This window comes from Copadichromis virginalis, linkage group LG7 (assembly GCF_057382275.1).
Source record: "Copadichromis virginalis isolate Kocher_CV1m ecotype Utaka linkage group LG7, C_Virginalis_male_GT1.1, whole genome shotgun sequence".
Classification (NCBI taxonomy): domain Eukaryota; kingdom Metazoa; phylum Chordata; class Actinopteri; order Cichliformes; family Cichlidae; genus Copadichromis; species Copadichromis virginalis.
In genome coordinates this window covers 20,188,899-20,201,526 of record NC_140624.1, presented here as the reverse complement: position 1 = coordinate 20,201,526, position 12,628 = coordinate 20,188,899, and the positions used below count along the sequence as shown (strand labels likewise).

The 12,628-nt window shown below is 40.4% G+C and overlaps 1 protein-coding gene across 4 annotated transcripts in view; it reads right to left on the bottom strand.

Moving 5' to 3' along the window:
- The window catches only part of LOC146704931 (alanine and arginine rich domain containing protein), a 28,866-nt gene extending 23,409 nt beyond the window's left edge, over window positions 1–5,457 (bottom strand). For 2 of the 4 annotated variants that reach the window (XM_085462409.1, XM_085462411.1), the window contains exons 1-10: window positions 5,372–5,456; window positions 4,160–5,125; window positions 3,730–3,844; window positions 3,445–3,618; window positions 3,198–3,304; window positions 2,956–3,093; window positions 2,537–2,694; window positions 2,393–2,419; window positions 227–263; window positions 69–138 (exon numbers count right to left, since the gene is read on the bottom strand). In XM_085462409.1, coding sequence (XP_085318535.1) covers window positions 69–138; window positions 227–263; window positions 2,393–2,419; window positions 2,537–2,694; window positions 2,956–3,093; window positions 3,198–3,304; window positions 3,445–3,618; window positions 3,730–3,844; window positions 4,160–4,359 — 1,026 coding nt within the window. In that variant the 5' untranslated portion in view covers window positions 4,360–5,125; window positions 5,372–5,456. Of the gene's footprint in view, window positions 1–68; window positions 139–226; window positions 264–2,392; window positions 2,420–2,536; window positions 2,695–2,955; window positions 3,094–3,197; window positions 3,305–3,444; window positions 3,619–3,729; window positions 3,845–4,159; window positions 5,126–5,371 lie in introns of all 4 variants that reach the window. The other 2 variants (XM_085462412.1, XM_085462410.1) reach the window with 2 other exon arrangements.
- Window positions 5,458–12,628: the final 7,171 nt, after the last annotated feature.

Genomic DNA, 12,628 nt, shown 5'->3' with positions numbered 1-12,628 from the left:
GAAAATTAAATGAAAGTCAGGGCAAAATTACAACAATACAATATAAAAGAAGAATGAGTAGTTCCAACCTTTTCAATTAAAACAGATTCATCATCATCATCTGATGATGGCCAATCATCTGCAGCCCTTTTTGAAACACTAAAGAAGAGAAGGAGGAAGAAAATGGTCATAGCAAGGAAGTCGGCTGTAAGTATAAACTGTAGACAGCATTAAGAAATTAGCTCACCGACTTAGTGACTCTGACTGAGAATTATCTTCAAAATCTGCAAGAAAGCAGGAAAACATATTTTCAGCTCAGCCTGATCTAAAACAAATCATTAATGTAATATTTCAATAGGACAACTTTTGAATGGTGAAATCTTTAGAAGATTTAAATGTTGGCACACACACACACAAATTATATATATATTTATTCACCACATAACAGTGTCAGCAGATGTATTATCATTCAGTTATCCCTCTAATTTGCCCCAGTGAGTTTTTGTTCTTCATTGATACTAGCTAACATGAAAAGTCATGAAACTGCGATGTGAGAAAGTGAAATTTATGGGCTAACCTAGTTAGTGTTAGTGTCCCTGTATTTATTAAAATATTTGCTGTCACTGTATTGCTATTTTATTTTTTAATTGAGCCTAAGAGGCAGCAGGAAAAATTGCACTTCCAAAACAAATTTCCCTATACAGTGGGGCAAAAAAAGTATTTAGTCAGCCACCGATTGTGCAAGTTCCCCCACTTAAAATGATGATAGAGGTCAGTAATTTGCACCAGAGGTACACTTCAACTGTGAGAGACAGAATGTGAAAAAAAAAAAAAATCCATGAATTCACATGGTAGGATTTGAAAAAGAATTTATTTGTAAACCAGGGTGGAAAATAAGTATTTGGTCACCTCAAACAAGGAAAATCTCTGGCTCTCACAGACCTGTAACGTCCTCTGTAAGAAGCTTTTCTGTCCCCCACTCGTTACCTGTATGAATGGCACCTGTTTGAACTCATCATCTGTATAAAAGACACCTGTCCACAGCCTCAAACAGTCAGACTCCAAACTCTGCCATGGCCAAGACCAAAGAGCGTTCGAAGGACACCAGGAAAAGTATTGTAGACCTGCACCAGACTGGGAAGAGTGAATCTACAATAGGCAAGCAGCTTGGTGTGAAAAAATCAACTGTGGGAGCAATCATCAGAAAATGGAAGACATACAAGACCACCGATAATCTCCCTCGATCTGGGGCTCCACGCAAGATCTCATCCCGTGGGGTCAAAATGATCATGAGAACGGTGAGCAAAGATCCCAGAACCACACGGGGGGACCTGGTGAATGACCTGCAGAGAGCTGGGACCAAAGTAACAAAGGTCACCATCAGTAACACACTACAACGGCAGGGAATCAAATCCCGCAGTGCCAGACGTGTTCCGCTGCTGAAGCCAGTGCATGTCCAGGCCCGTCTGAAGTTTGCCAGAGAGCACATGGATGATACAGCAGAGGATTGGGAGAATGTCATGTGGTCAGATGAAACCAAAGTAGAACTTTTTGGTATAAACTCAACTCGTCGTGTTTGGAGGAAGAAGAATACTGAGTTGCATCCCAAGAACACCATACCTACTGTGAAGCATGGGGGTGGAAACATCATGCTATGGGGCTGTTTTTCTGCCAAGGGGACAGGACGACTGATCCGTGTTAAGGATAGAATGAATGGGGCCATGTATCGTGAGATTTTGAGCCAAAACCTCCTTCCATCAGTGAGAACTTTGAAGATGAAACGAGCCTGGGTCTTCCAACATGACAATAATCCAAAACACACCGCCCGGGCAACAAAGGAGTGGCTCCGTAAGAAGCATTTGAAAGTCCTGGAGTGGCCTAGCCAGTCTCCAGACCTCAACCCCATAGAAAATCTGTGGCGGGAGTTGAAAGTCTGTGTTGCTCGGCGACAGCCCCAAAACATCACTGCTCTCGAGAAGATCTGCATGGAGGAATGGGCCAAAATACCAGCTACTGTGTGTGCAAACCTGGTAAAGACCTATAGTAAACGTTTGAGCTCTGTTATTGCCAACAAAGGTTATGTTACAAAGTATTGAGTTGTATTTTTGTTATTGACCAAATACTTATTTTCCACCCTGATTTACGAATAAAGTCTTTACAAATCCTATCATGTGGATTCATGGATTTTTTTTTTTTTTCACATTCTGTCTCTCACAGTTGAAGTGTACCTCTGGTGCAAATTACTGACCTCTGTCATCATTTTAAGTGGGGGAACTTGCACAATCGGTGGCTGACTAAATACTTTTTTGCCCCACTGTATTTAATAATCATCCCCATAGCTGTTAATGGTTTTAAAAAGGGGACAAAAAACAGACAGATTTTGCTAACGAAGTCTAGCTAAGGAAAGCAATACCTTTCCCTGCTTCATCTGCTCCATGCTCTAGAGCCAGTCAAGAGGTAATGCATGAGGAATAAGTAAAATGACCAAAGTCAATTATTAATAGACATGATAATAATGATTTTCAGTGGCTTTGATGTGATAAAATAAATTGCATACCATCTCTGTCAGTGGCTGGTCCTCCCAAAGAGAAGCCTGCTTCAAGATCTTGGGAAGGAGCACTCAGCATTTTTTTCTTCTTCTTGCTCAGATCTTGATGTGATAGGGAGGCCCTGTCCGAACGCTGGGTATCATGCTCTATGATCAGGTGGGAACAACTGACAAAAAGAGAGGAGAGACCCAAAATGTCATAACGTCATGACTGCTGAGAAACTTTAGCAAACTAAGAGTTAAGGAGAAACATTAATAAATTATTAAAATAAAATAACATCACAAATAAATTATTACAACCCATTTGTGGGCTTTGGCTATTTAGTTTATTTCATTTCTGTATTAAAATCCGACATAAATGTATAAATTACAGAAGAAATACCCATATACAAGCACAAAGACATATTCTTTTGAAAAAGTGTGCTTACGAGTGATGCCCATTTATTCCTGCATAGTTATCAGCTGAACATCCTTTGGTATCCTTTAGTGTGGTATCTGCATCAAACTGCAGGAGCAGCTTTACCATACAGACTTCGCCATTTCCAGCAGCTATCATTAATGGGGACCTGCAGGTAAAAATCAATTGCAGCAACATGTTCAACCATGCCAAATAATGAGTAACACACATTAACATAATCCAAAGTGAATCACAAAGGTGTCATCGCTTAACCTTTGATCTTGATCCACAGAATTCACATCAGCAGTCTCCTTGAGGAGAAACTGAGCCATCTCAATATGGTTCTCTCGCACTGCTACTATCAAAGGTGTGAAACCCTCCTAAAATATAGATTACAGTTAAAATCACAGTTAAAATTCTTGCCCACTGGACAGTGCCTTCCATACGCACTGAAGAGTATCCTGATGTTCACCCTAAAGCAGAGAAACTGCAAAGTAGGGGACAGAAAGAAAAAAGCCACCTTGTTCTGGGAATTGATTTGAGCCCCATGTTGCAGCAGCAGGACAGCAGTGGGGACGGATGGGATGTTTGCCGCTAAATGTAGTGCCGTATTGCCATTGATGTCCATCAGATTAGGGTCAGCATGATTTTCCAGCAGTATGCTCACACAGTTGTCATGCTGGCCCTGAACTGCCTGTTATTAGATGAGAATTAACATTAACGGGCCAAAACAAGACGTGAGGAAAAATGAATTTTTACAATTTATTAAGAGTCACCAACTTGAAGCGGCATCATCCAAGATTACCTTCATTAAGGCAGATCTATTTTGATTGTCACATAGGTTAAGCTTGGCTTTGCTCTCAACGAGGAAGTGTACCACCTCGACATGACCACTAGCACAGGCAATATGCAGTGCGGTTCTGCAACAGTAAAAAAAAGAGTGTTACATATGCAAGCACTGTTGTTCTAACAGACCTTACCAAGATTATAGGTGTTTTACAACTTTGGTTGGCTGTTTCTTCAGGCCAAACTACATTCATTTTCAATTCACTCACTTCCTTCTGACACCTACTAATTGTAGATGGTAACTAGATCCTACCTTGACACATAAGTGGAAAAGAAAAAAAAGGCAGTGTCATGTATGGGTACAGCTGGCAGCTTTCTGCTAACATTTAAGTGCGTGCCAAAATCCAGAAAATGCAAAAATATTTATTAGGGTTTTCATCCCCACTTACCTGTTCTCCTTGTCAAGTTGATTGACATCATTCTTCTTAGCCAACTGCTTCAGCTTTGCCAAATCACCCGCTAAGGCAGCCTTGTGAACCTTCCCTAGGTCCTTGTCTTTCAGTTCATAGCCAACAGAAAGCCTGCTTGCACTGTCTGGAGTGTCTAACGGGTGTTTTTTCTTTTTAGTGAAGCTGAATATCTTCTTCATTGTATATGGCACTAAAACATTACTTTAGCACCTGTCGCTACCTGCCACTCATCTGGAGGTCAACCACAGCCGACACTCCCATCCCTAAAATAAGACGTTCAAAGCGGATTAGAAGCCCTTGAAACAGTACTAAGCACTACAGCGTCGCTTATTATAAGGTATAATGCAACCACCGATATACAGAATTAGGTGGCTTTCGCACGTTTACTCTATAATAATCGAGTGCATATATCAGAAGGCAATACGCAACACCGAGTACTTCATCACGGTGTTGGATGACAGCAGAACTTAGCTGTCATGCTAACGAGATTCTTTGAGTCATACCTTACACAGAGGATTCCTTTAACGATAAGGTATCGTGAGTAAGCTGCTTTTTGACGAGATTACGATAAAGCAGAGAATCTGTAGTAGACAGCGTTAGCTGAGGTCGCCGGGATTTTTTTTATCATGCGTTTAGCTAGCGTTTGAGATTAAGAGCTGTTGCCATGGTAACTGTCTGTACAATTGATACGTAGCTGAGGTTTTCCAATTTACTACTGTTCAGAATTGCCTAACCCTATTTTTTTTGTAGCGCAGTTGTGTAATACTGCTATATTACTGTATGTATTATCACTTCAAAATAAGTTATTGTAAAAAATATATGCATGTAGCTTCAACTGGCTCGTTACTGCGCCTCCCACGTCGTCACTTCATCATTGATGCAAACCGCCACATTTAAAATGAATGTGTGGTAGAGTTGAGCACAAGATGGATTGTCGCTATACGTCTGAAAAAAACATAACGACAATTTTCAGCTTAAAAACACCCCACTTGTGCACGCATACAACTCAAAAACTATGGTTCAACCTTAACTCGGCTAACACAATGCTAATTGGCTAAGACGCTGAAAATCAAACCTGATGTAGATAATTGGTTAACTAGAGCAAAGAAGACGAATAATGTATCTGAAGATATTACACCCTACTTAATGCGAGCATGCATGTAACTACAGCACACGAAGTCAAACACTAACCTGTTGATTGTCAGACTCAAACCATCACAGACCTAGACGAAAGCGAAGCAGCTCACAAAACCTTGCTGGTTGTTGGAGTTTTCAGGTAACCAATCAAAAATGAGCTGGGTGCAACGATGGGCCAATAGGCCTCTTAACTTCGTACACAAGGTTGGTTTACAAAGCAAAGAGAGTCATTACAGTCCATAGTGTAATAGCAGAGTTTTACCACTTGCTGGAGATATTTGACTGTAATCTTAAAGTTATATAGTTATTCCAAAAATACCTCAGCTGCACACAGTTTAATCTCAACAAAACGACTTACATTACAAAGAAACATCAACATGCTAAATCAGCATATATAATACATATACCAAACAATCTGATTTCTAAAATGCAGACACAGTTTTAAAATCAATCACACACACACCTCCCCCTCGTTGTCTCTGTGCAGGTCCATTTATATATTTTGCTTTCCCCCCCCATAACAGTCGGGAAACCAAAAAGTACGAGTTGTAAGGAGGGATAGACGTTTCGGAGCTAAAAATCCTTTTAGAAGTAGAAGGCCATAGCTAATTTGATCTCCTTTGTGAAATTAAAAAAGCATACTGAAAGAGACAATGGAAGCAATTTCAAAAGCAGAAGGAAGAAAATCCTACCCCTAAACATGCGGAGGATGCCTTTCACTGTGAGATGTAAGGCGATCTTAATGTATCCCAAGTCCTTACTGCCTCTGCATTTTCAGTTATGATTTAGGATACAATAACATGCTTAGATCCTGTAGTGAGTAAGTGCTATATCAAGAACACCTGTATAAAGTTATAAAATTACCAGTGTATGTGTTTACACTATTTAAACACTATCTAGAAAGAACCACAGATGACTGCCATTTTTCAGGCATTGGATAATATCACAGTTGGATAACAATTATGATACAAAAAAACGATACAGGCCACTTGCATATAAATCTTTACATTAGTTCTTTCACCTCCACTGAAGATCAGCTTCTCAAAATTATTACATCCTGCAGAAGATGCCGTGACACCACTGCTGGAAATGTAGCATTTGGAAACCATTATGCCTCAGTGATGTAAAACAGTGGTTTATATTTTCAAGGCAGCAAAGCAATGCTATAGGTTACACTTCAGATAAAATATGACTATTCAAATCAGAAAAAAGTTCCACTCACATCACTTTATAGTGCAAGGCAGTCATTTATCATTTTCAGAGAAAAATAAATGGATACTGTGGTTTGACATAATATTCTTGCTTTAGTCTTCCTTTTTAAAGACAACACAATTTCTTTGCAAACTGTGGAAAAATCTATAACTGAACCTTATTTTAAGTTTTTTTTTCATTTAAGAATGAACCTTTCATGATCAAATGGTATCGGAAATTTATTGTAATAAAAAAGTAAATGCATTTAATATATTTGTTATATATTAATGTCTGAAGAGAATATTTTGTATCATATGCATATTAATATATCATATAAAAAACCAACAAGTTGTTTTGCCTGATATACTGTCAGGTTCTTCACTGCTTATTTTGATCGTATGTTGTGCGTTTTATGGTGTCGTTAATAGACATAGCGACCTTAGACTATTAGAACTGTCCTGAAATTCAAACAAAAACTACAAGTTGCTGAATTATTTTTTATAGTATTAGCTTTTAGTAAATGTCATAACAGGTTGTTTTAGACGTCACAGGCGTGGGTTCTCCATTACAGTAGATCCCGCCAAAATCCGTCTGTAAATCATATTGCTTTGCTGTGAGAGCAGCATCAAATGTTTGCCCATTAGCTATGACTGAGAAAACAACCTCACATTCTTAGATATACTCTACTAAAACCCAGGTCCATAAGTTATCCTGCTATTTCAGATTTATGGAAATTTAAGTCCCTTCGCTACTGACAGCATTTAGGCTTAAATAGTTATCTTCGAGGAGTAAATTTAAAGCAACAGAATAGAATTCACTCAGCTTTACTGCCACTGTTTGAAAGAAAAGGACTGATAAACACAATAATTTTCCAGGTGTGGATAAAAGACGACAAGCTTTATTGTGCTCTGACATCTTCACGTGACTTCAAATTATATGTTTTGCTTTAATTGTGAGCTGGAGTCTCCAAATTCTTGTGGCAATAAAGATGACAGTTAGGAGAATAGGTATTTTGTTAGCGTCACACCCCGCTTGGGTTTTTGCTCCTCGCTGTGCTTGGACCAATTACACGTCTTGTACTGTGGCAGGTGGATCTCTTGAAAGAATGAAAACTAGATGCTTACTCTTCGGTGGTATCATTCCTGATGGAACACACGCATGCGATCGTGGCTCAAGAGTTGGGAGTTCGCCTTGTAATCGGAAGGTTGCCGGTTCGAGCCCCGGCTTGGACAGTCTCGGTCGTTGTGTCCTTGGGCAAGACACTTCACCCGTTGCCTACTGGTGGTGGTCAGAGGGCCCGGTGGCGCCAGTGTTCGGCAGCCTCGCCTCTGTCAGTGCGCCCCAGGGTGGCTGTGGCTACAATGTAGCTTGCCATCATCAGTGTGTGATTGTGTGTGTGAATGGGTGGATGACTGGATATGTAAAGCGCTTTGGGGTCCTTAGGGACTAGTAAAGCGCTATATAAATACAGGCCATTTACCATGCACCGACATGCTTTTTGTCTCCACCGCATCTTACGTAGTTCTCACATCTCTGAGTCTTTTGTCTTCCACCTGAAAAGAAAACTTCCTTTTCTTGCTGCAGGTGCACCAGCATCACTTCCACACCTACCTTCTCATCTTTAATCACTGCCTGTTTCTCTCAAACAGAAAAGTGTTTATTTCAAAGCTATTTAACCAGTCCCACTGATGTCGTTTTGCTTCTGGTCTATCTTCATTAAAGGTGCCTGTGAGATACACTCTGTCTTGAGCTTTTTGTCTACTGGCCTTTGGATTTAATAGCTGGTCATACCTGCAGTGGCTGCAAAAACCACAAACACAACATTCTGATTGTGAATGACAATTTAAAATGAATGGAATTGTTAATATAAACAAGTTTTAGTTTGGTGCTCTTTTGATTTATATATAACACCAGCATTTCAATCACAAAAAGCAGAAAGGTCCCTGCCATACACGTATGTCTGATGAAGAATTCATTCCTGTTCACTGCTGTCAAGATGAAAACATACAGTTCTACAGACTGGTGGACAAAATTTAACGTCAATCTGTCCAAAGGCTGTTAAGTATTAACCAGATGGATAGGTGAAATTAGAATTAGAATATCCGAAATTAAAAAATAAGATTTAGGCATATTAGAAATGACAGGCTGCTGACCTGCTTGTATTTTCCCACCAGACCATATTTGGTATGCAAAAGAGCACCTTGAAGCAGCTGGGCTACAGCAGCAGAAGACCACACTGGTTATCATTCCTGTCAGCTAATAACAGGAAATTGGAGCTACAGTTTAGACAGACTTGCCAGAATTGGACAACTGAAGAATGTAAAAATACTGCCTGTTCTGGTGAATCTTGATTTCTGCTGCAACATTCATATGACAGGGTCAGAATCTGAATCCATCCTGCCTTTTAACAACGCTTTGGGCTGTTGTTGGCAGTGTAATTATATATTTTCACGGCACACTTTGGGCTTCTTAGTAACAACCAAGCATCATTTAAACACCACAGCATCCCTGACATTGGCATAGCTGATCATGCCCATCCATTTATAACCACAGTTTACCCATAATCCGATGGCAGCTTCCAGTAGGGAGAATCACCATGTCACAAATCTCAAATCATCCCAAATTGTATTCTTGAACATAACAGTGAGTTTACTGTACTTAAAGAGCCTCCACAGTCACTGACAGAGAACCTCCGGCATGTGGTGGAACAGGATATTGAAATCAAGGATGTGCAGCTAGCAAATCTGTAGCAACTGTGTGATGATGTCATACCAATATGAACCAAAATCTCAGAGGAATTTTTCCAGAAACTTGTTGAGTCTATGCTACAAATAATTAAGGCATTTCTGAAGGCAAAAAGGGGTCCAATCCAAAACTAGAAAGGTGTACCTAATGAAGTATCTGTCCTCATTTAAATTCCCCATTTAAGTGAGTCTAAGTCTTAATTTAAACGCAGTAGCCATGAAAGAGCTGAAAATAACTTGCAATTATTTGTCAGTGTTTACACAGAAACAGCACACAAAATTAACAGTTGCATCCTGTTCAAGAACGAACAAGCACGTGTTTTCCAGTCAAAACAAAACCACACTGAATCCAAGGCCTACTTTCTCTTTCCTCACCAGGAGCTGATCAATACCTCATCCAAGTAATTCCATACCAGACTGTAACACAGTTGGTCAGGGTGCTCTCTATCGCACAGCGGTAGAAGTTACCCAGTATGTCAGCAGACAGGTGTTTCTTCTTCAGTGTTCTCAGGAAAAAGAGGCGCTGAAGGGCCTTCTTGACCAGGCTGGAGATGGAAGATTCAAGATTCTTTATTTGTCACATGTATAGTCATACGAGTACAATACACAGTGAAATGTGTCCTGAACTGTTCCTTTTTCTGTGCAAGTCAATGAAATTTAAAAAAAAGTTAATTAAAAAAAAGATGTTAGTTGACCAGGACAGAATCTCAGCGATGTGGGTCCCCAAGAACTTGAATCTGGAAACCCGTTCAACATCTGTGCCATTTATGTAGATGGGGACATGGGTGTCTCTTTCCTCTCGCCTGAAGTCAACAATGAGTTCCTTGGTTTTGCTGGTATTCAGGAGCGGGTTATTGTCAGCGCACCACAAGGCTAGATGCTTTACCTCTTCCCTGCAGTCAGAGTCATTGTTGTGAACTGATGGACAGGATCTGAAAGTCACGAAAACAACAACATACAAATAACCAACATGGAAGCAAAATTACCCAAATAAATAAATGAAACCAAAATTCTTTGTCAAAACTGAAGATATTTATAAAAACTTACATGAGTTCACATTTCCCCATGTGCTGTAGCGATTTTTGATACGGGTGACATCGTTGGTTGGCAAGGGCATCATCGTGGTGGGGGGGGGGGGGGACATCACGGGCATCGGCAAAAAAAAAAGTTGCTCGCACCAATGCTACCCCGACATCATGCCAGTGGATTTTGGGGATTGCATGGGCACTGATTGGTCTTCTATTGCCCATTTGGTGGTGCATAGTTTGAGAGGCTGGCACAGCGTCATCCTGTCAAACTCATACTGACTGTTAACCGTTCGGTGCAGGAAGCTGTTTTAGCTATAGGAGAGGCAGTGGGTTATGACAGCGTGAAATCTGCCTCTCGTATGAATGGTGTGATTGTTATCTTTCTTGATAAGGTATCTAAAGTTAATGATTTGGTGGAAAGAGGTGCCATTATTCACGACACTTTGACACCCGTTCTCCCGTTGGTTAGCCCTGCTAAAAAGGTTAGCATCTCAAATGCACCTCCTTTATGAAACTCTAGCCAAGGAGCTGTCAGGGTATAACCAACTAGTCTTGCCCATAAAGATGGTCTCTTTGGGGTTGTGCGTCACAGAAGGCAGGTTTTTATGATCCTCAGGGACACCACTAGTGAGCTAAACCAGTCTTACAGTTTCAAAATAGAGGGTTTCAATTACATGGTGTTTGCTCCATCTGAGAGCATGAAATGTATTGGTTGTGCTGGAGAAGGGAATTTAATTCGATCCTGTCCAGAAAGGCTAAGAAACACGCAGCCAGCGGATGATGCAGTTGGAGAGCAGGTGCCCGGTTAGGGCTCCTGGTGGAGAAATGGCGATTGCCCATGCGAAGCCTGCTGAGGCCATGGGTAGCCCCACTGAGGCAGCAGGCAGCATATTTTTTAGTTATACGTCCAGCTGTACTGGAGGAGTGGGGATTGTGTTCTCTAAGAATTTTTTGCCTGTTTCTTGCAAAGCAGAGGAAATAATCAAGGGGTGTTTGCTGAAAATTAAAGTCAAATATGAAAATGTGAATTTTGTTTTTATTAATGTATATGGTCCAACTAAAGGAGTGGACAGAATGGGTTTTTTAAATGTCCTATGTCATACTGTTAAGGATTCTTGTGATGATGAGTATTTGTTTTTATGCGGGGATTTCAATTGTACTGAACCACACAGAACCTCATCCTGCATCCTCTGCAGGCTCAGGCAGCTGACTGCAGCTGTGGACCTGTCAGATGTGTGGAGGGCTTTCAATTGATGTCAGAGACAGTACACGTGGAGCCATCCTAAGGACAATCGTTTATCTTTGGAACGACTGAATCGTATATACTCATTTAAGTACCATTTGAGTATTTTTGAAGACTTGGTTTCTCTGATCATTGTCATTTTTTGACAGTATTTAGTATTTATTTATTTATTGTCATTGTCAAGAACAATGAAATTGCGTTTGGGGCTTCCATACAACCCAAAAAAAAGAAGAAAATAATAAATACCCCTTAAAACCCAAGTGTACATATTTAACCCAGTGTGACTCCAATGCAATAAGACAATCCTTAGCAATAATGTTCGTAGAAATTCAGACAAAGACCTGAGAAACATGACAAAATACAACAATGCAACCCATTCAATATTATTGTACTGTGAGATATGATATCAGATATGATAGTTATCTATTTAAGAAAGAGGGGGGGGGGGGCAGGAGGGGGAAGAGAATAAAGATATGATGCACCAATGCAGACCAGTTCATTGCTATTAAGAAGTTGGATATGGTTATTGTCCGTGAGAGGGGGGCAGAGAGTTCAGGAGCCTCTGGTTGTCTGGTTTATTGTTCTGTTTTCATTAAAATTGTTTGTGTACGGAGTGCCTACTGGCATTTCAATACAGCCCTGTTACATGACATAGCTTTTAGTACAGCCTTTGAGTATTTTTGGCTCAGTCACAAAAAATCTATCAGATTAATCTGATTTTGTTTGTTTTCAACAGTGGTGGGATTTTGGCAAGGGTCGGGTCAAACAATTGTGTCAATAATTCACTTGTAATCTTACAAGAGACAAAACCAGATCTATGAGAGACCTAGAGACTCAGGTGGCAGAACTGCAGGGTTTAGCAGCGTCTACGGGAAACCGAGGGCTTTTAGATTCTCTCAAATCTAAAAAGGCTTTTCTAGACGACCTGTTGGTCACAACAGCCAAAGGGGCTTTGTTCAGGTCACAGAGATGGATGCCCCATCTCACTTCTTTCCTTCTGGGATCAGGAAGTTTACTATCAGCTATTATAAGGACCTTTTTAAGAGTGATTTCTCAGAAAATCCCCGTTTGTGCAATCGTTTCTTCAAAGGACTCCCTCAGGTGG